Source organism: Cavia porcellus, unplaced genomic scaffold (genome assembly GCF_034190915.1).
Source record: "Cavia porcellus strain 051 isolate PalLab524CR breed Dunkin Hartley unplaced genomic scaffold, mCavPor4.1 scaffold_16, whole genome shotgun sequence".
Classification (NCBI taxonomy): domain Eukaryota; kingdom Metazoa; phylum Chordata; class Mammalia; order Rodentia; family Caviidae; genus Cavia; species Cavia porcellus.
The window spans coordinates 29,496,680-29,519,980 of record NW_026947499.1 but is presented as its reverse complement, the minus strand read 5'-3'; the positions used below and the strand labels follow the sequence as shown (position 1 = coordinate 29,519,980).

The 23,301-nt window shown below is 43.7% G+C and overlaps 1 protein-coding gene across 7 annotated transcripts in view; it reads left to right on the top strand.

Annotated features, from left to right (window-relative positions):
• The window catches only part of Dgcr2 (DiGeorge syndrome critical region gene 2), a 58,712-nt gene that overhangs the window by 27,410 nt on the left and 8,001 nt on the right, over positions 1-23,301 (top strand). For 3 of the 7 annotated variants that reach the window (XM_063226096.1, XM_063226095.1, XM_063226093.1), the window contains 5 exons: positions 774-901; positions 5,228-5,442; positions 7,387-7,463; positions 15,254-15,430; positions 20,451-20,654. In XM_063226096.1, the coding sequence (XP_063082166.1) occupies positions 774-901; positions 5,228-5,442; positions 7,387-7,463; positions 15,254-15,430; positions 20,451-20,654 (801 nt within the window). The remainder of the gene's footprint in view (positions 1-773; positions 902-5,227; positions 5,443-7,386; positions 7,464-15,253; positions 15,431-20,450; positions 20,655-23,301) is intronic. The other 4 variants (XM_003478370.5, XM_003478369.5, XM_063226094.1 and 1 more) reach the window with 2 other exon arrangements.

The following is a 23,301-nucleotide window of genomic DNA, read 5'->3' as shown; positions in this document are numbered from 1 at the left end:
CTGAGTCTGTTTCTCACCTGAGACATGAGAGAAGAGTGGTTCTTTGCTCTCACAAGGGAATTGGAGGGCTCCAAGAAAGTGTGCAAGACCAAGCTGTAAACTATTGTTAGATTATACTACATGAAACAGTATGTTTCCCCTTGTGCTTGGCTTCCTGTTTACATCTTCCAACCACGCTTTAGGGCCTATTGCATCAGGAGTTAGACACGAGCATCCTGAGACCTGGCCTGGAGATTCTCAATACCTTTGAGGTACATCTCAAGGCTGGCCAGAGCTAGGCAGGCAGGTAGCTTAGTTCCGGTGGCGAGTGATGAGAGGAGTAGTTGCACACAGTCTCCTTCCCCCTAACATGGGGACTACCAAGCCAGTGAGGGTGAGTGGAAAGGCAACCTGGGCACTGGAAAGAGCTCTTTACCTAGGATCCCTATAGGACTGGCACTGCAGAAGGAATGACTGACTCTATGCTAGCAATATTCACAAGAAAGTTCAGTAAAGCCCTCTTTCATAATAACGTATAGTAGTAAAGAATGCCAAAGTGAATTTCTAATAGGCACATGTGACATACTTGAACGTATGGCACTGTTTATTCTAGAATTCCAAAGAAAGGTTCCAGGGAGTAAGAGGACTCTTGCCATGTCCTGTGTATGCCCTTCTATCCTGAGTAGTGAACCCATACTGCCATTTAGCTTGGCAGTATTTGAAGAAGCCCCACGGTTGCTTTGTCCCTGCTGCACTGGTCAGGCTCACAACGCCATTTCTCTTTTTGCTTTTAGAAGTAACCAGGGAGTCACGGCCTTACCATGGGAAGGAGTCTGTGGACCTGCGACAGGGGCGAGCCAGAGGTGGTGACCCTACACACTTCCATGCGGTGAACGTGGCACAGCCTGTCCGCTTCAGCAGTAAGTTGCAGACCTGTCCTGACTGTGACACCCACCAGAGTGAAGCCCACCCATCTTGAGCTTGAAGCCCAAGACTTGGCCCCTAGCTTTCCCAGTGCTTCTCTGCTATGGGTTGGGAGTGCTTATTTCCTAAAGCATTCCTTTTAGGTGTCAGGACCCCTGAATAAGACTCCTTGGTACCCTTCTTTGGTCATCTGGCTCCTGAGGGTGAAGTGAGACTTCGACTTAGGCTCCAAAGCCAGGCTGCTTGATTTCAAAGCATAGTCAGAACAGGGCTGGACAGCACAGGTCCTGGGAAATCCCATAATTGAATTGTTCCCTTTTATAGATAGGAAAACAGGCTCTGAGAATTTAGGTACAGCTAGTGACTGGGGAAGCCTTCACCTGTTTGCTTTTTAAAAGCGATTGGTTAGTTCAGTGAAGCTTTGTGGCATATACTTACAGTTTTAGCTATTAAGGGAGCAGAGGCAGGAGGATTGCTTGAGTCTGTTGCTTAAGCAGGAGAATTGTTAGCATGGGCAGTGTAGCAAGACCAAAAGAGCTTATAATAATTAATTAATTAATTAATTTTTAAAAATGAGGGTGGACACAATGGTTTATACCTATAATCCCAGCAGTTTGGGAGACTAAGGCAGGAGAGGATTATAAATTCAAGCCCTTGGCAGTCTAGCAAGATCCTGTCTCAGACTGAAAATAACAAAAAAACTAAAAGAAAAAAACTGGGGATGAAAAAAAGGGGGGGGCTGGGGATTTAGCTCAGCGGCATAAGCACCTGCCTTGCAAGCAGGCGGTCATGAGTTCGATCCCTGGTACTGATAAAAAGAAAAAAAAACTGGGGATGTAGCTCACTGTAAAGCTATGTAGTACCACTATGTTTTAAAAACTATCCATACATATGTATATAAAGGGCTGGCACTACAGAGGGATTTATCAGAAAATTCAGTAAAGCCCCTTTTCATAATAGCAATGCAAGAGTGAAGACTGCTAAGATGTAATTCTAATAAGCACCTGTAACCCATTTGAAATGTATGGGAGTGTGTATTCTATTCTTACTTTTCCAAGAAAATGTTGCAGAGAATAAATGGACTCAGCCGCGGGTCCTATGTGCGGCCCTTTTATGCTGAATAGTGTGATGTGTATGTGTGTACACACTTTCATATATGTACATATAATGTAATGAATTACCCATGACTTTTTTGTTTGTTTGTTTTGTTTTTTGTTTTTTGTCTTTTTCAGTTTTTATCGGTACCAGGGATTGAACTCACGACCGCCTGCTTGCAAGGCAGGCGCTTAGCCGCTGAGCTAAATCCCCAGCCCCTACCCATGACTTTTAATACTTAAAGGAACATAAGTTGAAGGAAGGCTGAAAGGAAGAAATTCGCAGCTGAAGTAGCCTGTCCATAGATACGCTCAAGTGATTGTGGTTAGGTTTGGTGCGCAGCTGTAGCGGGGGCAGGAAGAAGTAACATTTGATATCCCTGCTGAAGAGCATAGGCTCTATTTGCTGTTCAGAGTGAGCCCACAGACTCAGCACTAGGGAGTGCTTCAGTGACACCTCATAGCACCAGCCTGTGCTGACTGCCAACAAACCTGAGATGTGGCTGGGTCCTCAAGCTGCAGTGGCTTTGCCCAAGCCCAGCACTGTCAGTGATGAGGAAACCATGGGAAATCACTTGCCCTGCAGTGCTCCAGTGCCACTCAGAGCTTCCCCTCCACATGGGGCTGAAGTCTCTGATGAAAACTGAGCAAGCAGTGAATGGCATGGTCCACCCATCCTTTAAGCCCTGACACTGTGCCCAGTTCTTTGACACAGTAACAGTAAACTCCTCAGGAATTTTTATGATTGAAAGATGTTCCACACTTGGCATAGGAGGAAATGGAGACTCTGAAAGGTCAGCTTGTCTGGGGTCACGCAGCTGAAGGGGAAGCTCCAGGATGCAGCCCCATGGGTTCTTGATGCTCAACTCCATGCTCTTCCAGTGCTTAGATTTTATTTTCTTTTGAGCAAGCAGTACTTCCCCCAGAGTAATAGTGATGTGATTGAAAAATGTACTGTGTTCAGATTTTCAAAGTTTATTACTGCAAAAGACATGTTTGTTTGTTGGGGCACTGGGAATCAAGCTCAGGATCCTGCATTTGCTAGATAGACACTGTGCAACCGAGTTGTATCCTCAGCCCTAGCAAAAGGCATGTTGTCATTAGTCCTCCTGAAGATACTACCCCTCGCTTTTGAGTACACTTACTATCCTTGTGTCTTTAATTGAGCTGTTGTGGCTGTTTCAATGTCCTGAATCAGTTCAAAACATTTACCTTTCCTGGTCATTTTGACTTTGAGAAAGAGCCGGCAAGTCAGATGGTGCCAGATATGATGAGTAAGGTAGATGAAAACACACCATAATATTATTTTTTTGTTGTTTTTTGTGTTTTTGAGACAAGGTCTCCCTATGCAGTTCAGGCTGTCCTTGAGCTCACTGTAGCCCAGTTCTCAAACTTGGAACGATCCTCCTACCTCAGCCTCCCAAGTGCTGGAATTGCAGGTATATGCCACCATAACTGGCACCATAATTTTTTACAAGTCTTGTCTTTTCATTGGATGGTACTTAGCAGCTGTATCACTATATTTTTTATTATATCTTCTAAAGTCAGTCATGAAAGAATTTCTAGAACTGCTTCAGAAAGTGACAAAATGGGTTAAGAGGCAAAAGAGGACTATCTTGAGGGAGATATTAATGGCACTGTATATTTTACTATAATAAATTTTTAAAATTTTAAACATTTACTATAATTTTTAATGACTTCTTATAATTTCACAAAATTCAACATGTAAGAAAGATGAATTAATAAAAAAAGGAACCCTTCCTTTCTCCATTGCTCTAGCCAGTTGGATTCCCTCCCCAGAGGGTATACTATTGACCCCATTTCCAGAGGAAGCCTGGCTGGTCCTGCTGCTGCTCCTGAGCCGCTCCATGTCTTGTGCCCTGGCCTCTGACATGGAGATAAGTAGAACTGCCTGCTGAGTGTGCGCTCAGGTTCCTAGTTTGTTCCTTTGCACTCAGATGCACTAACCTAGACCCCAGCAGTGGGCAGGTCATGCTGTCCAGCTTTCTGTCCTTGCCAACAATGCTGTGCCATGCCTCAGTGGCATGACATACAGCTTTGAGTAAAAATCGTTACTCTTGGGCTGGAGGTGTAGCTTGATAGATAGAGTGCGTGCATAATCTGTGCAAGGCATGAGTTCAGTTTCCAGAACCAAAAGAGAAAAAGAATTCTGTCATAAAATGTAATTTTATGATGGATATTTTGAAGTTGTTACTTTTCATTTTACTGGTAAAAGATACTCTAACATTTGAAGGTTATAGATTCTATAAAGCATTTTGAGTTAAGTTGTAAAGTACCTTCCCATGCTTGAGGGGCAGGTTGACAGCCTGACAAACTGAGAAGGTAGGCCTGGGGATTTAGCTCAGCTGATAAGTGCCTGCCTGGTAAGTGCTTGGTTGTGAGTTCAATCCTCAGTACACCCCCCCCCCAAAAAAAAAAAAAACCCAAAAAGCAAAAAACAACTGAGAAGGCGTTGATTTTGGGGAGGTAGAACTGACCCACTTTAAGAGCTGAGGCAGTGCCTAAGCATTCTTTTCTTATCTGGTGGAGGCCAGGGTTGATTCCACAAGCTCACGGTCCTCTGTGGTGTGATCTGTGGAGCTGCTTTTGTAGAGGAGTGCTGGGCAGGCAGCATGCATGTGAACAGAAAAGAGGGGCAGAGATGTGAATCAGGAAGCAATGGCCTTGCTGGCAGCATAGGCTGGACAACTAGCCATCAGAGATTCTCCCTGTTCACCTCCTCCCTCCAAGGTCTCATAGTCCATTGTCTTATTAACAGACTTGAATCAGAGAATGAGGTTTGTCCTACAGAAATTCATTCAGCAGCTACTCTTGACACCTGCAAAAATTAAAAGGCCTTTTAGAAAAGGGAGGAATCACTAAAAATACTTACATCCTAGATTGGATTTGCATTTTAGAGAAAATTTGTTTCTACAGAGTATGTAATCTGAGAAGCAGGAGCTTGTCCTTTTGAGCTTCAGTTTCTCTGTCGCTGGTTGATTTCTTTTTTGGTTTCTTTGAGACAGGGTCTTACCGTGTGGCCCAGGCTGACCTCAAATTTGTGATCCTCCTACCTCAGCTTCTTGAGTGCAGGAACTATAGACATGTCACAATGCCCAACTCTCTAGGGTGATTTTTGAGGCATGCCTGCACTCCATATAGCACACAGAATTTTGATTTTGGAGTTCAGATCCTAACTTGGGGGACAACTCCCCTTTCATCCTTCATGTTTCCTAGGGAAGTGCCCGACAGGATGGCACCACTATGAAGCCAGCTGCTACCGCGTCTACCTGAGTGGGGAGAACTACTGGGATGCTGCACAGACCTGCCAGCGTGTGAATGGCTCCCTTGCTACCTTCTCTACTGACCAGGAGCTGCGCTTTGTCCTAGCCCAGGAATGGGATCAGCCCGAACTGGTCCCATTTGGTTGGAAGGACCAGCGCAAGTGAGTTGTTGGAGTTGGGACATGAGGACTATTAAGCACATAGGCTCTGACTAACCCTAAGCAAGGCATAGTTGCCAGCCAGAATTGGAGAAAGCCGATATCTGCCCCCTAGAAGCAGAGGGAGCACCAGGGGCTTAGCTTGTACATCAAGATGGAGGTAGGAGCTTGTGATGGAGACAAGAGCAGTTGGGTCCTATCACTGTCTTGTGAAACTTAAGGACTGGCCTCTTTCCTTGGTCCTCTCTGGGGGCAACGGTAGTTAATGGGTGCAGCCAGAGAGCCCCAGGTTGTGTCACCTAGAGCTGCTTGGTATGAGGCTTCATGGGCCTTGTGTGAGAGGTTCCTTATGAGAAATAAACTCTTCCAGCTCCATTTTCAGTGCTTTTCAGTCCTCCCAAGAACTTCAGAGGCCATGCTGGGCACACATATGAGTGAACATGTATCAAAGGGCACATACTAGGATTCAAGCCCAGGCAGTCTGCCTCAGACTTGCTCCTACCTTCTGGCTTTTTGTGTCAAGGAGGACATGTGAAAATGGTAATTAATCACATATGTCTCAGGCCCTGCATTTGTGGGAGGGGGTTTTGTTTGGAGACACATGTGCAGAGACCTGCAGTGTTCTATCATATCACACTGTCCTATCCATATTGCTAGGGGTGTGAGATTGCTGGATTTGGTGGTATACACCTGTAATCCCTGCATTTGGGAGACTGAGGCAGGAAGATCACCATGAATTCAAGGCTCACTTGGGCTACACAGACCCTATCTCAATAACAACAACAAAAGCAACCTTTTCTGGAGGGAAACACAGCTCTGCAGAGTCCTAAAGATGGCTCATGCTTCCTGTGAGTTATGTGTTCCTCACAATGGTGCAGCTGTCATGAGGCATGATAACCTGATGCACATGGACACGGGACATTCATTTCAACACTAGAAGAGGGCTCAGCTCCATAATTATGTACCATATGATGTTGGGAAAGCATAAGACTAAGCTGTTTCTCCTATAGCTACAAAGTGAGAAAAATAGCTCTCTACCCTTTCTACCCCTACAAAGAGAATGTATGGGAGCCCAGAAGAAGGGAAGAAGGGGATCAGTTGGAGGGTGGGAAGAGCATTTCCCTGGGCGGCCATCTGTGCACATCTCATCCCAGGGCAGAGGGGCAAGCTCTGAGACCACCGCCTGGCAGATGGGCATCTCTAGTGCTGGGGCTAGAGAGCTGAGGCAGGAAATACACATTTGGAAGTTGCTTGTAGCAGTTGGAGAAGTCTCTGGAAGGTTCCTTTGGTGTTGGATGGAGCGCTCTTGGATACATACCTTAGGCAAGACAGGCTCAGAGAGAAGTTGTGCTAATGTCTGCGTCAAATTTGGCAATGTATATATTCACAGGGCTTTGTTATTGAGTTGTAACTCTCATGTCATAACACTTCAGAATATCTGGGTCTGTGGATTTAACATTCAGGGTGTATGTTTCTGGAGCTTTATTTCCACCAAGAATAAGATTAATCTGGCTTCAAACATGCAGGCTTTATTGGATCAGCTAAGAATGAGATTGGTTGGGGCCCCATGAGTAAAACTGTTTATGACATACAAAATTATTGTTTAAAGTTTTAATGTATTTTGTTAAAATTAAGTGTTAAAACATAAATTGTTTGTGTTTTAAAAGTCAGTAGAATCGGGGCTGGGGATTTAGCTCAGCGGCATAAGCACCTGCCTTGCAAGCAGGTGGTCGTGAGTTCAATCCCTGGTACTGATAAAAATGAAAAAGAAAAAAAAAAAAAGTCAGTAGAATCACTAAAACAAATGCTCAATGGTATTGCATTTGCCTACTACGTACTAAGGCCCTGGATTCAATCCTCAGCATTTCAAAAATAAAACACCTGCACAGTCATTGATGCTCGATGCTTGCCTCTTTCTGATGTAATCTCTGTTTCTAACTCCTGCAGGCTGTGGGTTGGCTATCAGTATGTTGTTACTGCCCGGAATCCTTCCTTAGAGGGTCGATGGGAGGTAGCATTCAAAGGTAAGTTTTCCTTAAGTTTGAAATTAGAAGAAGTCACCCTGACCCGGAATATTTCTGGGATCTCCTCTTCCCTCCTCCAGTTGTGCCTGCCTCTAGGACCACCTGGTACAGGGACTGTGGAGAGGAGGTGTCTCGGAGTGCACAGCCATCATATACATGAGTCAGTCCCCTGTGGGACTAGGGCCTTCTCTGGAACTCATTGTTTTCACTGTGGCCAGATTTCTAGACTGCCCATCTTCTCTTTAAAGTTAGCAGCTTTACCTAAAGGGAGAATGAGGGAAGGGGGCTTGGGAGGAATATTGATAAGTGGATACTAAGTTACAGTTAAATAGGTATAAAATGCCCTGGTGTGCTGTTGGACAGTGAGGTGGCTCTAGATAACAGTATGTACTATACATTTCCTTTTTAAAAAAATAATTTTATTGATATATTTTAGATACACATAGTGGTAACATTTATCATAGGGAATTTATACCTGTACGTGATCTGTTTTGTTTTGTTGTTTGAGATAGGGTCTTGCTGTATCATTCAGACTGACCTTGAACTCACTGTATACACAGCTTAGGCTGATAGTGATCCTCCTGCCTCAGCCTCTCTAGTGCTAGGTTTATAGGCATGTGTGTGTACTTACTGCTGCTTACATTTCCAAAAGAAAAGAAGGAACTTTGTCTTTGCCACAAAAAAATGATAAATGTTTAGAATTGATTTAAACATTATACTTTGTATACATGTATCAAAACATCACAGATATGTACAGTTTTATGTATCAGTTTTAAAAATAATTATTTTTACAAAAAGGAGGCATTTGGGGCATATCTCTTAAGCAAGAGCTCTTTCTTAGACTGTATAAGATCTGAAGTTCTAGCCGGGTGTGGTGGCTCATGCCTGTAATTCCAGCACTCGGGAGGCTGAGGCAGGAGGATTGTTAAAAGTTCAAGACCAGCCTGGGTTATAAAGTGACCTCAAGGCCAGCCTGAACTGCATAGCAAGACCCTGTCTCAAGAAGACCAAAAAAATCTGAAGTTCGATGCCCAGCACTGATAATTGAAAAGGAATAAAAATTAAATAAATTTAAAGGTTAAAAACTTTGGGGCTTACAAATGAGTACAAGAAGGAAGGAGAAACTTTCTAGGGCAGGAAAGTTTAAGGTTACAATCCTTAAGTCAAAGGAACTGTCAGACAGACTGTGTGTACTTGTGTATATGTGGAGGGATGTTTCAATGATTTTATACTGAGTTATTTGGAAACACTGAAGAATGAAAAGGGAACATCTGTGGGCAGCTAAGGTCCTGGAGGGACTTTTCCCATTCCTTTCCTCATGCCCTACTGCCCTGGTAATAGCAACTTCTGTCCAGGTGCCCCGCTGTGTACGCCTTGGTGCCACTCTCCTCATCCTTCCCATCATCAGGGCCTTCCAGTTAGTCTGCTCCTTGGGCCTCTGGTTTGAGCTCAGATCTGGATTCCTGTTCCCTAAACATATCTTAATCACAACACTATCTTCAGCACTTCTAATAAGGGCAGGTGAGGAGTTGTGGGCCTGGGAACAGGGTTAGAAGGATCAGGACCATAGAAAACCAGCTTCTCTGGAGAGAGGCAGGACTTTGTAGATTCATGGACAACACTTGGCAGCTGGGGATGGGGCAGGGAGCAAAGATGGGCTCTGTGGAGCCCATCAGAGAAGGCTATGCCCACCAGTTCCACTGCTGCTGAGAACATCATTCCACTGTTTTGTCTTGTGACAGGGTTTCACTATGTGGTATAGGCTGACCTCAAACTCACCATATAGCGCAGGCTAGCCTTGAGTTCACAGTGATCCTTCTGCCTATCTCCTGGATGCTGGGATTATGAGCGTGTGTCATCACATCTGGCTTCCATTCTTTATCCTCTGATTTTTTACTGAAAACACCACCTGCACTCAGTTCTCAGACTTTGTTTGTATGTTGTTTAGATTTCCTGCAGGAAATGGAAAGGTTTTTAATTCTCTAGCCCCTGCGAGTCACAGAGTGTTTTGTAAAGGATCATTTTCCTAGTAGTTTTTTATTTGCTTTCATAACAGTCCTTGGGGCTGAATATTTGTAACACTGTAGTCACAAGCTAGCTTAGAACAGCTTCAACACTCATGAGCATGATTGTATTCTCAGTGCTGGTAGTTAAAGAAAAGACATACAAGCCAGGCATAGTGGGGCATAGCTGTAATCCCAGCATTCTGGGAGCCTAAGGCAAATGGATAACAAATTCAAGCCCAGCTAAAGCAATTTAGGGAATGCTTGTCTTAAAAATAAAAGGGCTAAGAATGTAGCTCATTAGGCAGGCCTGGGGTTTAATATCTGTAGTTCAGAGAGAAAGAGAGACAGAGACAGATAGAAAGAAAGAGAAGAGACATTCGTCTGTGCGGTGATTACATGTCTGTGCTTTGGGCTCAGACCCTCATCTCTGGCATGATGTCTTCATTGCCCAGGTGAGCTCTGATGACCTTGCTTGTCTTATTGGTTCCATGGGACATAAGAAGAGTGATTACAATTTAGGAAAAGCCCCTACGCTCATGCAGGGTACCCTGGGGATCCAGCAACTCTGCATGGAAGTTATGCTCTGTTATCTATGGATTTGGAGATTTTGTTAGTGGATTTAAATAGTGGTGGTCACAAAATGTACACATGGTTAAAAAAAGATTTTTCTGCTCCCTGTAAAGTGGCCTGGATACTTGACACAGCTCAACATCATGAGTTGTTCTGGAGTCTAAGGAAAATTTGATTTTTTTCTTTTTAATGATACCCTGGATTGCAAAAGTTGCAAGAGATACATTATAAAAACTCTTAGGAGGATATAATTAAAGAAAGTGACTGTAGACTTAGAGCAAATATTGACTGTTCATTTTTGTCTGCATGTATAGTTGTGTATTTTTAGGGGACATGGCCTGGTACGCAAGTGCCAGATGGCGCAGTGTGCTCAGGGAGGAACACACCATGGGGGATGAACCAAACTGCAGGATCCATCTCAGCATTGAAACTACACAGGGTTACATCATACTTTTTCTACTTTTTGCATATCTAAAACATTTTTGCATCATTTATATTTTCTGCTAAGAAACAGTAGAGTGAAAAGACTAAAAATACAAACAATAAGGGCATGGCCTAGCAAGCCCTCTCCTCCTGCTCAGAGGAACTCTTTGCCATGGTGCAAAGAGAGTGGGGTGGGGAATGGCTTGTTGGTTGGGGTCTGAGAAGTTGTTAATGATGAACCCTTCCCTGAGAATGTACTATGCCTAAGAATATTAGTTAATGATGGGAAAGATGTTCTAAGATGTCTATTTCATTTTTATCTTGTGCAACTTGTGTTTTTGATAACATGTTCTATACTGTCACAATGGTGCATGTGTATTACACACACATATCTATGATTGTTTGTGTTGTATCCTACCCCTCCTTGTATATTGAGGTTTGTTTGTAATTCATTCCCCTTGGATTCCTGAGGGCTTTTTTTTTTTTTTTTTTTTTTTGTCTTTTTCCTTTTTATCGGTATTAGGGATCGAACTCATGACTGCCTGCTTGCAAGGCAGGTGCTTATGCCGCTGAGCTAAATCCCCAGCCTCAGGGCTTTGGGTATGAATTCCTCAACAGCTCCTCAGGAGGTGGCTCTTCTACTCCAGCTCCTGTCTGCATAAGCCCTTGCAGCTCTCCAGGGTTGCTGAAGCACTACAAATTTGGTAGCACTGGGCTTTGGTGTGCTCTACAAATTGAGAGCTGCTGCTACTAGTGGGCAGGGGGCTAGCTCATACGGAAAATGTGAAAAAATGTGGATCCTTGTTGTCGAGGGAAAATCTTCCACATTTTCCCAATCTACTAGCAGAGTCCCCATCCTTGTGGCTAGCAGTGCACATCAGTTCCTGGTTGTTCATACTTGATGTTTATTTTATTTTATTTTATTTTTGATGTTAATTTTAAAGCACTAACATGGAAACATGGTGTAACATGTTCATGTATTTTGTGAATTTAAGATTGTTGGTGCTTTTGCCCCATTTATCCCCCACTGTGTTTCCAAACCTGCTCACATCAGTCTGCACACAGACCGAGATCAGGAGACGTTTAATTTGAAAGAAGCCTTGTTGTGTCTCAAGATGTGACTGGTTCTTTGTGGTCTTCTCTGTCTTGTGGGGAAGAATGTGACTGTTGTAAGGTCCTGTTGGTGAGGTCAGCAGACCTACTACCTACACTCTTTGTTCAGCAGAGGGGAAGGGCCACACTGATCTAGTAGCTGCTGGAAGGTATAGTGCAGAGACCCTGCTTTCTGGACAAGGTAACCACAGACTGCCTACTGGAGCAGCTTCCTCCAGATTATCCTGAGGCCAGGGCCCAGATAGCCCTTTGGGTCTGTGGTTACTGAGATAGTAAGACAGGAAGAAGAGGTTCTTAGAGAAGCAGTCAGCTTGCTAACTGCTGAGAAAAACAAGTGAACAGAAACAGTCACAGAAACAATAGAGGGCTTGCCAGAGTGCTGGGCTATACTTATAAGCTGAAGGAAAAGGAAATAGACACATAGGTAGAGTGGCTCTCATGGACTGCAGGAGAAAACATGCCACAGAAGTAGTTGGACAGTATTCACAGGCCCTTGGAGCCAAGGAGCTGCATACCTCAGATGCATTGGAAGTATTCTGGAGCTTTCTACTACTTAGTTAATCCGAGGGCTGAATCTCCTATCGTAGCAGTGTCTGAGAGGAGGAGCATCCTGGAGGGAAGTTTAGAAGAACGGATCATTGCTGCAGAAGCCTTGTGGTTTCACCTTGGGCGAGGGCTCTTCTTGGGGTCCTTTCTCCACATCAGTGTCCTTCAGAAAGAGTTGGATGGTTGGTTCACATCCAGGAAGCGGTGGCAGTCTTAGAAGGAAATCTACAAGAGTCATTGCTAGTGGAGCTCAGGAGTTCTTGACTCTTCGCGTATCCTTTCAGATACATCAGGATCTCATGACTTGTCACCAGCTTTGAATCTCTCACCCAGACCTGACACCCTGATTTTCACCCACCTAATTACCACAGTGGCCTCTGGCCAGTCCCTTTGCTTCCACTGTTTTTCCCTTACACACCTATCAGAGAGGCTCTTTCTCCTGGCCTCCTGCTCTTCATGGTTCTCTTTCTTACAGTCACAGTTTTCACTAAGGTCGGAAGCTCCTTCCCTCTCTACCTTTAACCCATACCACTCTGGCCTCTTCCCCAGCCCCGTAATTGGAGCAAGCTCTTTGTTTCTACTGTGAGCCCTTCCTGGGGTGCTTCTGCCCAGGGTATCAGGGCTTGCTCTCAGTGTAGGCACTGAATGATGTCTGGAAAACTGAGGTACTTATTAGTGCCTATCTCAGTTTACACAAAATTTAAAGCAAACACCTGCTTGCCTCTGCCAACTCCTGCACTTTGGAAGGGCAGAAGTACCTGCAGGACTAGTCCAATCAGCACCATAGACTCTAGTTTTGAGCAGCTTCCATGAGCAGATGTACTGTACACATGGTGGCTTGCTCTTGGCTGTCAGGGAATGCTGTGTCCTCCCATCTGTTGGTGGCTCACTGGGGTCTTGGCTGAAGTCTTGCTGAAACCTAGCTTCTTGATAGCCTGAGCCACCCTCCCATTTGTTTCCTTTTATCCAGGCAGCTTTTGGTGATGGGCCTGGATCATAGGACTCTGCTCTGAGGGGCCATTTGTGCCCTTGGTTTAAGTGCTGCTATTACCTATCACAGATCACAGTTGAGATCAGGAACTCTGGGACTAGCAACAGGTCTCAGCCCTGAGGACTTGCTTTTGAAAGGTGAGGGAGAGCCTGTTCATTTTTCAGCCCATGAAGTAAAACACCACGTAGGACAGAAAGTTTTTAAAGGGGAGGACAACTGCCCGATGCAGCAGTGGCCTCCTCGGGAAGCAAAGAAGTTGGAAGAAGGGCCTGTGGCAGGGCACGGGATGCTGGTAGCAGCTTCTACTCTTTTTTTTTTTAAATTTTATTTAAGGAGGAAAAAAAAAAAAACAAAAACAGAAAAAGGGTACAAGTTATACAGAATTTCAGAAAAAAACAGTAGGAAATCACTAGTTAATAGATTACATATTGTCATCTTAGAAATAGTTGTTCAGGTTACAAAATTAAAGCATATAAAGTGGACATTCAAACAGTGAGACTGCAAACAGTTCTGATCCAACAAAACAGTAATATGGTTATCTATCTTATATACTTAAATATACATGCAGTTATATCCTTTAGAGCACTTTCTTTTCCTCTCTTTTTTACAATGACAATTACACATTTTAGGTTTTATTACTCCCACAGTTCTTATTACTTTTTTTTTTGAAGAGAATAAAACCAAATGTGACATAACAAAACAGTCAGTCAAATCAAAAGGATGGACATAATACATAATGTAAAAACAATACAAGGTGATCAACAGTGGTTACCATAATGTCTCTTGCTATCTTAAAAAGAATTGCCTATATCATCAGTTATAATAAAATTGAACAAAACAGTAAAGAACAAAACAAATAAAACCAAAACAGGCAGCTTCTACTCTTGAGTAGAGGGAATGAATCCTCCAGATAGTGTGGGAGAATGTCTTCAGGGAGCTGGCCTAGTCCTGTACCCTTCTGGCAGTCTGCTGCACACAGATGCAGCAGGTAGGACATTGGAACCTGGATATCTCTAGAGAAGGCAGTGCTTCCTGAAAGGGCTTCCTGAAAGCCAGTCTTCCCACCCTTGCCAGGCAGCCACATACCCAGGTGCTATGCCATAAAGCTGACTCTGGGTGCACCAGGTGTTTGCAAACCATGTTTTAGTGCTGTGCGGAAACAGTTCTGGAAGGTGTGGGTGGTAATGCCTGGTATCCTATGAAAGGAGTATACTGCATTAGGGAACTAGAGCTTGAAGTGCATGTATTCTGCTTTCAGGAAAGATTGCTTTTGTCTTTTTAAGTGATCCATATTGGGGAAGGTAAAGGAATCTCTTGGTGGCCTGGCCTTGGAGGGTTGTGTTCAAGATAGGCTGGGCCCTGGAGTCTAGCTGTGTCACCCTCTTCCTGGCACATTGCAGGAGAGTGGTTGAAGATTAACAGGCCCTCCCCCAACATGTTCCAAGTTCCTATCCTTACCAGGGAGGGTAGCATGGTTTTTGATGCCCTTTTCCCAGCTTGAGAAGCAGTTGAAAGGATGGCAGAACATCCCCTCAGCTGGGTGATAGCTTCAGAGAACCAGTGCTTTACATGTGTACAGTATGCTAGGTGGCAGGGATGCCAGTGTCTCAGTGGGAATGAAACCAGCAATCCCTAGAAAAACATGTGCCTCGGGGCTGGAGATTTAGCTCAGTGGCATAAGCGCCTGCCTTACAAGCAGGCAGTCGTGAGTTCGATCCCTGGTACCGATAAAAAGGAAAAAGACAAAAAAAAAGAAAAGAAAAACGTGTGCCTCACAAGTACAGTGCAGAGACTTTCTGAGTGCTCTTTTTCTTACTGAGTTTTCTGTTGAGGAAAACTTCCTCTACACATTTCCCCATTTGTTTATTCATTTATCAGTTTCTCCATTTTAATCCAGTGTGTTAGCATCCATTGTTTATTACTCATGCTGTTCAAACTTAAAGCACCTGTGGTGAGTCATTGTGTAGCACTGTCTTCTTTGGATGATACTTGTTTATGTGTTTGTCAGGGCCCTTCCAGGCCTCATCCCTGGAGCTGACTTCAGCACACATGGGCTATGAGCTCTTTGGTTGATGATCTTATGGGCCCTAGAGGACTGTGCTTGGCCATTGTCCAGCTTCAGCTTTTGTCCTCTCGAACAGGCTCCTCGGAGGTGTTCCTGCCCCCAGACCCCATCTTCGCATCGGCCATGTCTGAGAACGACAATGTGTACTGCGCCCAGCTGCAGTGCTTCCACTTCCCAACACTGCGGCACCATGACCTCCACAGCTGGCACGCCGAGAGCTGCTACGAGAAGTCCTCGTTTCTGTGTAAAAGAAGTAAGTCTCCTGGAGTCTGCATCTTGGCTACCGTCAGGTCCTGGGGCTGGCCCCTGAGCTGCTGGTTCTCTCCTGGGTTGGAGACCTGCCTGCTTTGGTTGTATTAGGTTAAATGGGAGTGGTGATCCAAGAACTTACTGTGCTGTGGCCCCACTGGCTCTTTGTGGATCCTTTTTTCTCCTTGCCTTTCTGCATTACTAGACAGCTCCTCCTGCCTAGTCTTTGGTGTTATGAGTCTTTCCCTGTTCCTCTACCACCATACCCAAATGTCACATTCAGGTTTCTTTGAATTTTGGGAGCCTGTCCAACCAACGGCAGGATGGCCTGCCTCCCCTCTTCCTTTGTAATGGGGTGAAGGGTTGTAGTTAGCATTGGCAACTACAGAGAGCCATTAATGTACATCTAGTTCAGGTAATGCTCTCAGTTCTGTTCACCAGTATCAATCCCTCTCTTTCTACCAATACATCACAAACCCAGGTTTCAAATTCACCTGGGCATATTATTATACTCCATTCTAACATTTGTCAATCCTGTATCAGTAGCTTTGTGATAAATCTTTTTTGTTTGTTTGTTTTGGTACTGGGAATTAAACTCAGGACCTCATGTTGCCAGCCAGTTGCTGTGCCACTGAGCTAACTCCTTGGCTGTCCTTTGATTTTTTTTTTTTCTTGGTATGGGGGGTTGAATTTACAATCTTGCATTTGCCAGGCAGGCACTTATGTCACTGAGGTAAATGTCTGGCCCTGATAAATCTTGATAGCTGCTATTGTGACTGTTCTTTGTACTTGATACTACATTGCCTGTTCCTAGGCTTTTTCTCTAACACATCAGTTTTACAATGATTTTTCTGAATTTACTATGTAGTATAGGCTGGCCTTGAACTCACTTCATAGCCCAGGATGGCCTCAAACTCACAGTGATCCTCCTGTCTCAGCCTTCCACCTGCTGGGGTTGCATGGACTTTCTTATTAGTTGTTAAGACTGTAGATTCTCCTAGATTTTTTATTTAGGCAGTTCATTTTGTTCCTTTTCTTTCGTGGAAATACTGGAAATTGAACGCAGTTCCTTTTTATTTATTTTTTGTCTCCCAAACCAATTTTTTTCCACATGACAGTTATTTTATAAAATTTTATTTTATAAAATCCCATACCAGATCAATAAACACTTCTGTGGCAACCAATTAATGTTGCTTAGAATAAGTCAAAAAGTGGTTGGCTAAAGACATTTAGGGGAAAACAAAAACAGGACATTAAAGATAGTAGGCAAATATTAATCATGAAATCTATTTGCAAATTAAAAATGCACACCTATAATTCCAGCATTGGGAGGCTGAGACAAGAGGATCACTGTAAGTATGAGAACCAGCTTGGGCTACATAGTGACTTCAAGATCAGCCTGAACTCTACATAGTGAGATCCTATGTCCCAAAAAAAAAGGACAAAGACTGATTGACATATGATGAGATGAGTAGATGAAACCATGTTATTCTGACTAGGGTACTGAGTCAGAGCACAGGACCAGAAAATGTATCTGCTGGAGGGTCTTTACTCGGTTTCATACTATTCTTTTCATCCCACAAGGCACAGTTACAGCACACACACATTTGACATGATCCCTTAGGTGAAATCCTGATGTTGTTAAAAAAAAAAAGAAAATTAAAAAAGTTATGGTGTCAGCAAAATAGACATGTCAGTAAATATCTAAATGTATTGCCTTTGGTAGAAGCCATTCTGAGAAATCTGTGAAATCATCCATAGAAGACAGCTTATAAAAGTATCTAACTCAAGGGGCTGGGGATTTAGCTCAGCGGCATAAGCACCTGCCTTGTAAGCACTTGAATGTGAGTTTGATCCCCGGTACCGATTTTAAAAAAATGTGTAGTTTACAACAAAAGTATGTAACTAAAGCCCTAAGTGTTTCGGAAAAGGTGTATTCAATAGAAAACCTCCAGTAATTGATGAGTGTGAGAAGAAAAGTTTGTATTTCTACAGAAATAACCTTAAGACATGGGGTGGGGATTAAGTACAAAATACACTGGAAAATTTTGGAGCTGACATTAACAAGTTTCTCCTTTCCAGAAGAAAACTGGTACTAAGGCTTCTAAAACCAGGAACCAAAAATTTCAACATCTTTGAAAAATATAAAAGCAAAGTATATGCTGGGGATTTAACTGAGCACCGTAAGCGCCTGCTTCGGAAGTGTGAGGTCATGAGTTTGATCCCCAGTACCAAAAAAAAAAGAGCAAAGGCACAAACTTAACCAAATAGTTCTTAGAAGTTCCTAACTTTGTTTCAGTGGTAGGTTATAGAAAGCTGAGGAACAAGAAGAAAAAGTAGCTAATGTATTTTTGACAACAATTTGGGTTTTTTTTTTCTTTTTTTCCGGTACCGGGGATCGAACTCAAGATTGCCCGCTTGCAAGGCAGGTGCTTATGCCGTGAGCTAAATCCCCAGCCCCCTTGACAACAATTTGAAAAGAAAACCACAGTGCTCTTTCTGCCTTAAAATGCAAGTCCACCTCCTGTCACAGCTTCATTGACTATAGTACTGCACACAAGGCCATAATCCCTCACAGCTGCGAGTACCATACTCTGTCCTTGATAAAACAGCTATCCCTGAGGCAAGACACTCAGCCTGAAAGGACCACAGTATGCAGATTGTCAACCCAACAGATGCAAAGGCCTCTGACACAGACAGAGGGAAATTGACACCTTCAGCTTATAGGTATGTGCCCTCTTCAGCTTGCAGACTAGGAGGATGAGGCCACAAGCCTGTGTCCCTCTCCTGGAAGGTTCCCAGACATTCATGCTCATCAGCCAAAGCCCATGAAAATCAAACTACACCTGATAGTCACTGCCAGATCCCATGGGGACTTAACTGCTTCCCACTGCTGTGCTACAGTCAGCAGAGCCAGACAGAAAGCTGATCAAGAAGTGCTTAGAAAGCCTGGTGTGGTGGCACATGCCTTTAATCCCAGCACTCAGGAGATTTACCATGAGTTTGAGGCCAGGCTACATAGTAAGTTCAAGACCAGCCAGAACTGCATAGTGAGACCCTGTCTCAACAACAATGACCAAAAAAAAAAAGATTGGAGAAAACTCTTGACTACTTTCCTTGAATCAGGAACCCTTCCATTTCCTGATAGGCCATTACTTCTGCATTGGAAACCATTCCACTCAACACCTTTGTGTCTGAGCATAAAATCTGACAACATGACTTCCTGATTTTCTTCTCTGGATGCTGAATGGGCCAGTACTGGTGGCTGCCGTTGTGTACTCCCTGTTTACTTACACAAACATTTGACTAATTTCTATTGTCCTGTCTTTAGGCTTATTACTTATTTCCATAGCTGTGTCAGATGTACTTACGAACCTGTGGGAGGTGTTTTTCGCCTTTTGGTTCATTTTATTTGTGTCTTTCAGTTAATAGGATTTTTTTTAGTAGTTGTTTTCTTGACACAGGGTGCTGTGTAGTTCACAAGGATGGCCTTGATCTCATTGTGCTGGCCTTGAACTTGTGACAATCCTGCCTCAGCCTCACCAGTGCTTAGGGTTATAGGTGTGTGCCACTGTGGCCGGCTCTAATAGGAATTTTTTTTTCTTTTTGGTACCGGGGGTTGAACTGATAACTTGTACTCGCCAAGCAGTAACTTCTTTTTTTTTTTTTTTTTTGTCTTTTTCCTTTTTATCGGTACCGGGGATTGAACTCACGACTGCCTGCTTGCAAGGCAGGCGCTTATGCCGCTAAGCTAAATCCCCAGCCCCCCAAGCAGTCACTTCTGCTGCTGAGCTATATCCCTGACCCCTTCTAATAGAATTTTTGATTCTTACAATTTCCTTCTATCTGCTAAATTTCCAGTCTGTTCTTATATATTGCCCACCTTTCCCATTAGATCAGTTAATATATTAATCATAGTTACTATAGTTATTTAAAAATTCGCTGTGGTAGTTCCTTATATATGTCAGTGGAGTGTGGCTTTGTTCATTATTTTGTCTCTGGAGTGTGGTTCTTTCTTCTGACTTTTCGTTGAAACCCAGGCATTTTATATAGGACAGAGGAGACTGAGGTCAGCACTTTGGTGCTTGTTACAAATGGCTATTTTTCTTCCCCTGTGCTTTTAGTGCAGAAAGGTCTCCTAAGCACAGTGAGTTGTCCATCTCAGTTGTGAGTGTTAACACTGTGGTTATACAAGGTGTATCCCAGGTTTCATATTCACTAGCAGTACCTGCCTTGTGTATCTGATGAAATCCGGTTTGTCAGTTTTTCCTTTTATGGTTACTCTTGTCTTTTCTTGTCCTTTTTGAGACAAGGTTTCGCTATGTAGTTCAGGCTGGTCTCGAACTTGCAGTGATCCTCCTGCCTCAGCTTCCGACTGCTGGGATTATAGGTGTCTGCCACCACACTTGGTTGAGACCCATTCTGATTTTAAAATGATTAATGCCTGCAACAGCTACAACTTTTTGCCTGCTTGCCTTCCTTCCCTCAGGTACTGAGGATGGAACCCAGTGCATTTGCATTGAGCTACATCCCCACTTCCTTGTTTTTTTATTATTATTATTCTGAGACAGAATCTTGCTAAGTCACTAAGTTGCCCAGGCTACGTTTGAACTTGTGAGCTTCATGCCTTAGCCCCGCCTCAGAGTGCTATGTTTACAGATGTGTACTGCTGCATCTTAGATTTGAGATCTCATAAATAAACTAGTCAAGTTAAAACCAAAAGCTTCTGCAAATACCTTCACCTTAGAATCTGGCATTCTTTGTTCTGCCCTTCTAAGTTGCATGGACAGTTTATCGTGCCTAGGTGTGGTTTGTTCTCAGTGTTGTAGACATGCCTCTTAGATTACTACTGCTGTTAGACAGCCGCTGCCTGCTCCTCCACCCCAACAGTGTTGAAGCATAAGGAAGATTCTAGACACAGTCTGCCTGCTTCTTACTTGCTCTATTCCCCCAAGGCCTAGTGGCATGGACCAGGGTTCCGTTTGGTGAAAATGCATACATCTGTGCACACGTGCTTGTTGCAGGTCAAACATGTGTCGACATCAAGGACAACGTGGTGGATGAAGGCTTCTACTTCACCCCTAAAGGGGATGATCCATGCTTGAGCTGTACCTGCCATGGAGGGGAGCCTGAGATGTGTGTGGCTGCCCTCTGTGAGGGTCCCCAGGGCTGTCAGCAGTACCGCAAGGAGCCTAAGGAGTGCTGCAAGTTCATGTGTCTGGACCCAGGTGAGACTCTTGATGGTGAATACTGAGTCACTCTCTCCCTTCAGTAACAGAAGCTAGATGTCCTCTATGCACGTGGTACTGGGCGTCAAACCCAGGTTCTCTTGCACGCTAGGCAAGCACTCTAGTGCTGAGCTACATCCTTTTTGATTCAGTTCTGGGTTAGTGCATATTTGCACTGGTTTAACTTGCAGTCCTTCTGCCTCAGGCACCTTAATAGCTGGGACTATAGTTATCACAAGATTATAGACTACCTCACCCAGCCTAGATGTCCTTTTGCTTCGTTAATGGTGAGCATTTGGAAGAGCTGATAGCATATGGTGCAACAGCAATGACAGCAATTCCATAGAATTGCCATAGAAACTTGGATGACTGTTTTTTCCAGCTAGTGTGTCCTGGCCCCTATAATTGCCATCCTTTATAGTGCCTCGTTCTTTTAAGTAACAAGAGGTTCACAAATGAACTTGAATTTGAATGTGGTTGATTATTTACAAGTTAGGCTGGACTTGGCACCTTCAAACTTTTCTCCATTTTTAATACTAGAGCTAGACTTCTAATATGTGTAAATGTTTGAGCTCTTTCTCTTACAGTAGGGTCCTTGCTTACTGTCATCAGTTTTTACTGATACAATCTTTAAAAAGATTAAATATTACCCTGAGTTTTCAGATGAAACTCCTCACCACTAGGTAGTGCTGTAAGACAGACACAATCCAGTTTTGAAATGACCACCACTTGTTTTAAGAGAGTAGTCCTTAAATTAAAAAAAAGAGAGTTTCCCAAGGTGTCCTTCACCCCTAGGCTCATTAGCATGCACTGAACATGGCATAGAGCGATTCATTACCATATATAAATTGTGTGACAACTCTGAGAGTTTGGGTCTCATGAGAAATGTTAATTAAAGGCATGTTAGTTGTTTCTTGGGTGCTGCAGTGTGGAAACTTGTTAGAGCCCATGCACATGTGAACCGTACAGAACAGCAGAAGTGGAGGTCATCTCACCTGGAGTGTGAGGGCTCCACAGTGTGAGGGTTCCACAGAGCTTTCCCTGAGTAGAGTGTCATCAGGGTCCCTCATACTAGGAGGATGTTAGGTGGAAGAGTAGAACCATCCTTCAGAAGCTGTCTGTTGCTGGGCAGAATTGGGTACTCTGGCACATGCACCATCAGATGTGTGCACTTGACTATAGTATATGCAGAGGCCTTGATTGCAGCTGACCAGCAGGAAGCTTGAGATCAGTGAGAGCAGTACTGATCACCATCTCAAAGATAGGCAGTTTTCTACTTGCAGAGAATATGTCGCTAAGAAGCACTGATTGAGTACTTAGCAAGTTCCTCTGCCTCCAGACAAATTACCCACATCTTCAACATTTACCTTCCACAAGAGTCAAACTCTTTACTTTTTATAAGCTATGACATCTGGATTCCTAGTTCCATTTCCTAGGAATCTCTCAGTATTGCTCTGCCACTCTGTCTAGACCTTATAGAAATTATTAGACTGGCCAGGCATAGTGGTACACACCTGTAGTCCCAGTACTTGGGAGGCTGAGACAGGAGGATTGCTGCAAGTTTGAGACCAGCCAGGGCTACATAGTGAATTCAGGGACAGCCTGACCCTGACCCAGCAAAACCCTGTCTCGAAAACAACAACAAAAATGACAATACCCTCAGCCCAAAGATGCTGTGGGCCACTTTCCTATAGAGGTGGAATTACTGAGCCAGAACTTGCTCTGCCTGTGATATAGCCAACCTCCTTTGGCCTCTTGAGTCCTAAAAGCCCTCTTGGTAAGTGCACATACTGTACCAGAGACCAACACCTTGCCCCTGAAGGTGAAGACTCTGAGAATAGGGGCTCAGGTGTTAGCCTTCAGTGTGCCATTCAATAAGACAAGGGTGTCTGCTCATACAACTTCAGTATTTACTCAATGTCAAAGCCATTGCCTAAAGTCAGAAAGAAGCTGGGTGTGGTGGGACATGCTTGAAATCCCAGCACTCTGGAGCTGAGGCAGGAAGATTTCTGGGAATTTAAGGTCAGCCTGGGATACATAGCAAGTTAAAGGACAGCCTGAACTGCCTAGCAAGACCCTGTCTCAAAAAAAAGCAGGGGGCAGCTGGGGATTTAGTTCAGCGGCATAAGCACCTGCCTTGCAAGCAGGCGGTCGTGAGTTCGATTCTTGGTACCAATAAAAAAAAAAAGTTAGAAATTTTTTTAAAAAATTAAAAAATAAAGTCAGAAATAAAATAGCATTCAGATCAGAGGAGAAAAAATGAGTCCATTGCTTTTTGCAGGTGATGTGATTGTATGAAAAATCCCAGTGAATCCACAGGAAAGTTATCAGAACTAATAAATATGCTTAGCAAGGTCTTCAAATATGGCCACTATACAGAAATTATATATTTCTGTATTTATGTATGATGCCTGCTAACAGTTGAAAATTGAAATTTTAAAGAAAGCTATCCTTATTTTTAGTGGTATTTTGAGATGGAGTTTTTTGTTGGGTAGTTTAGGCTGGCCTTGAACTCATGGTGATAGTGGTCATTAGAGAAACAAATCCATGTGATATACCACATCCAACAAAGAGACTAAAATGATAAAACTGATAGCACCAAGTTCTGTGGTACCCACCAGCCAGTGGTATAATGAAGCCCACACTG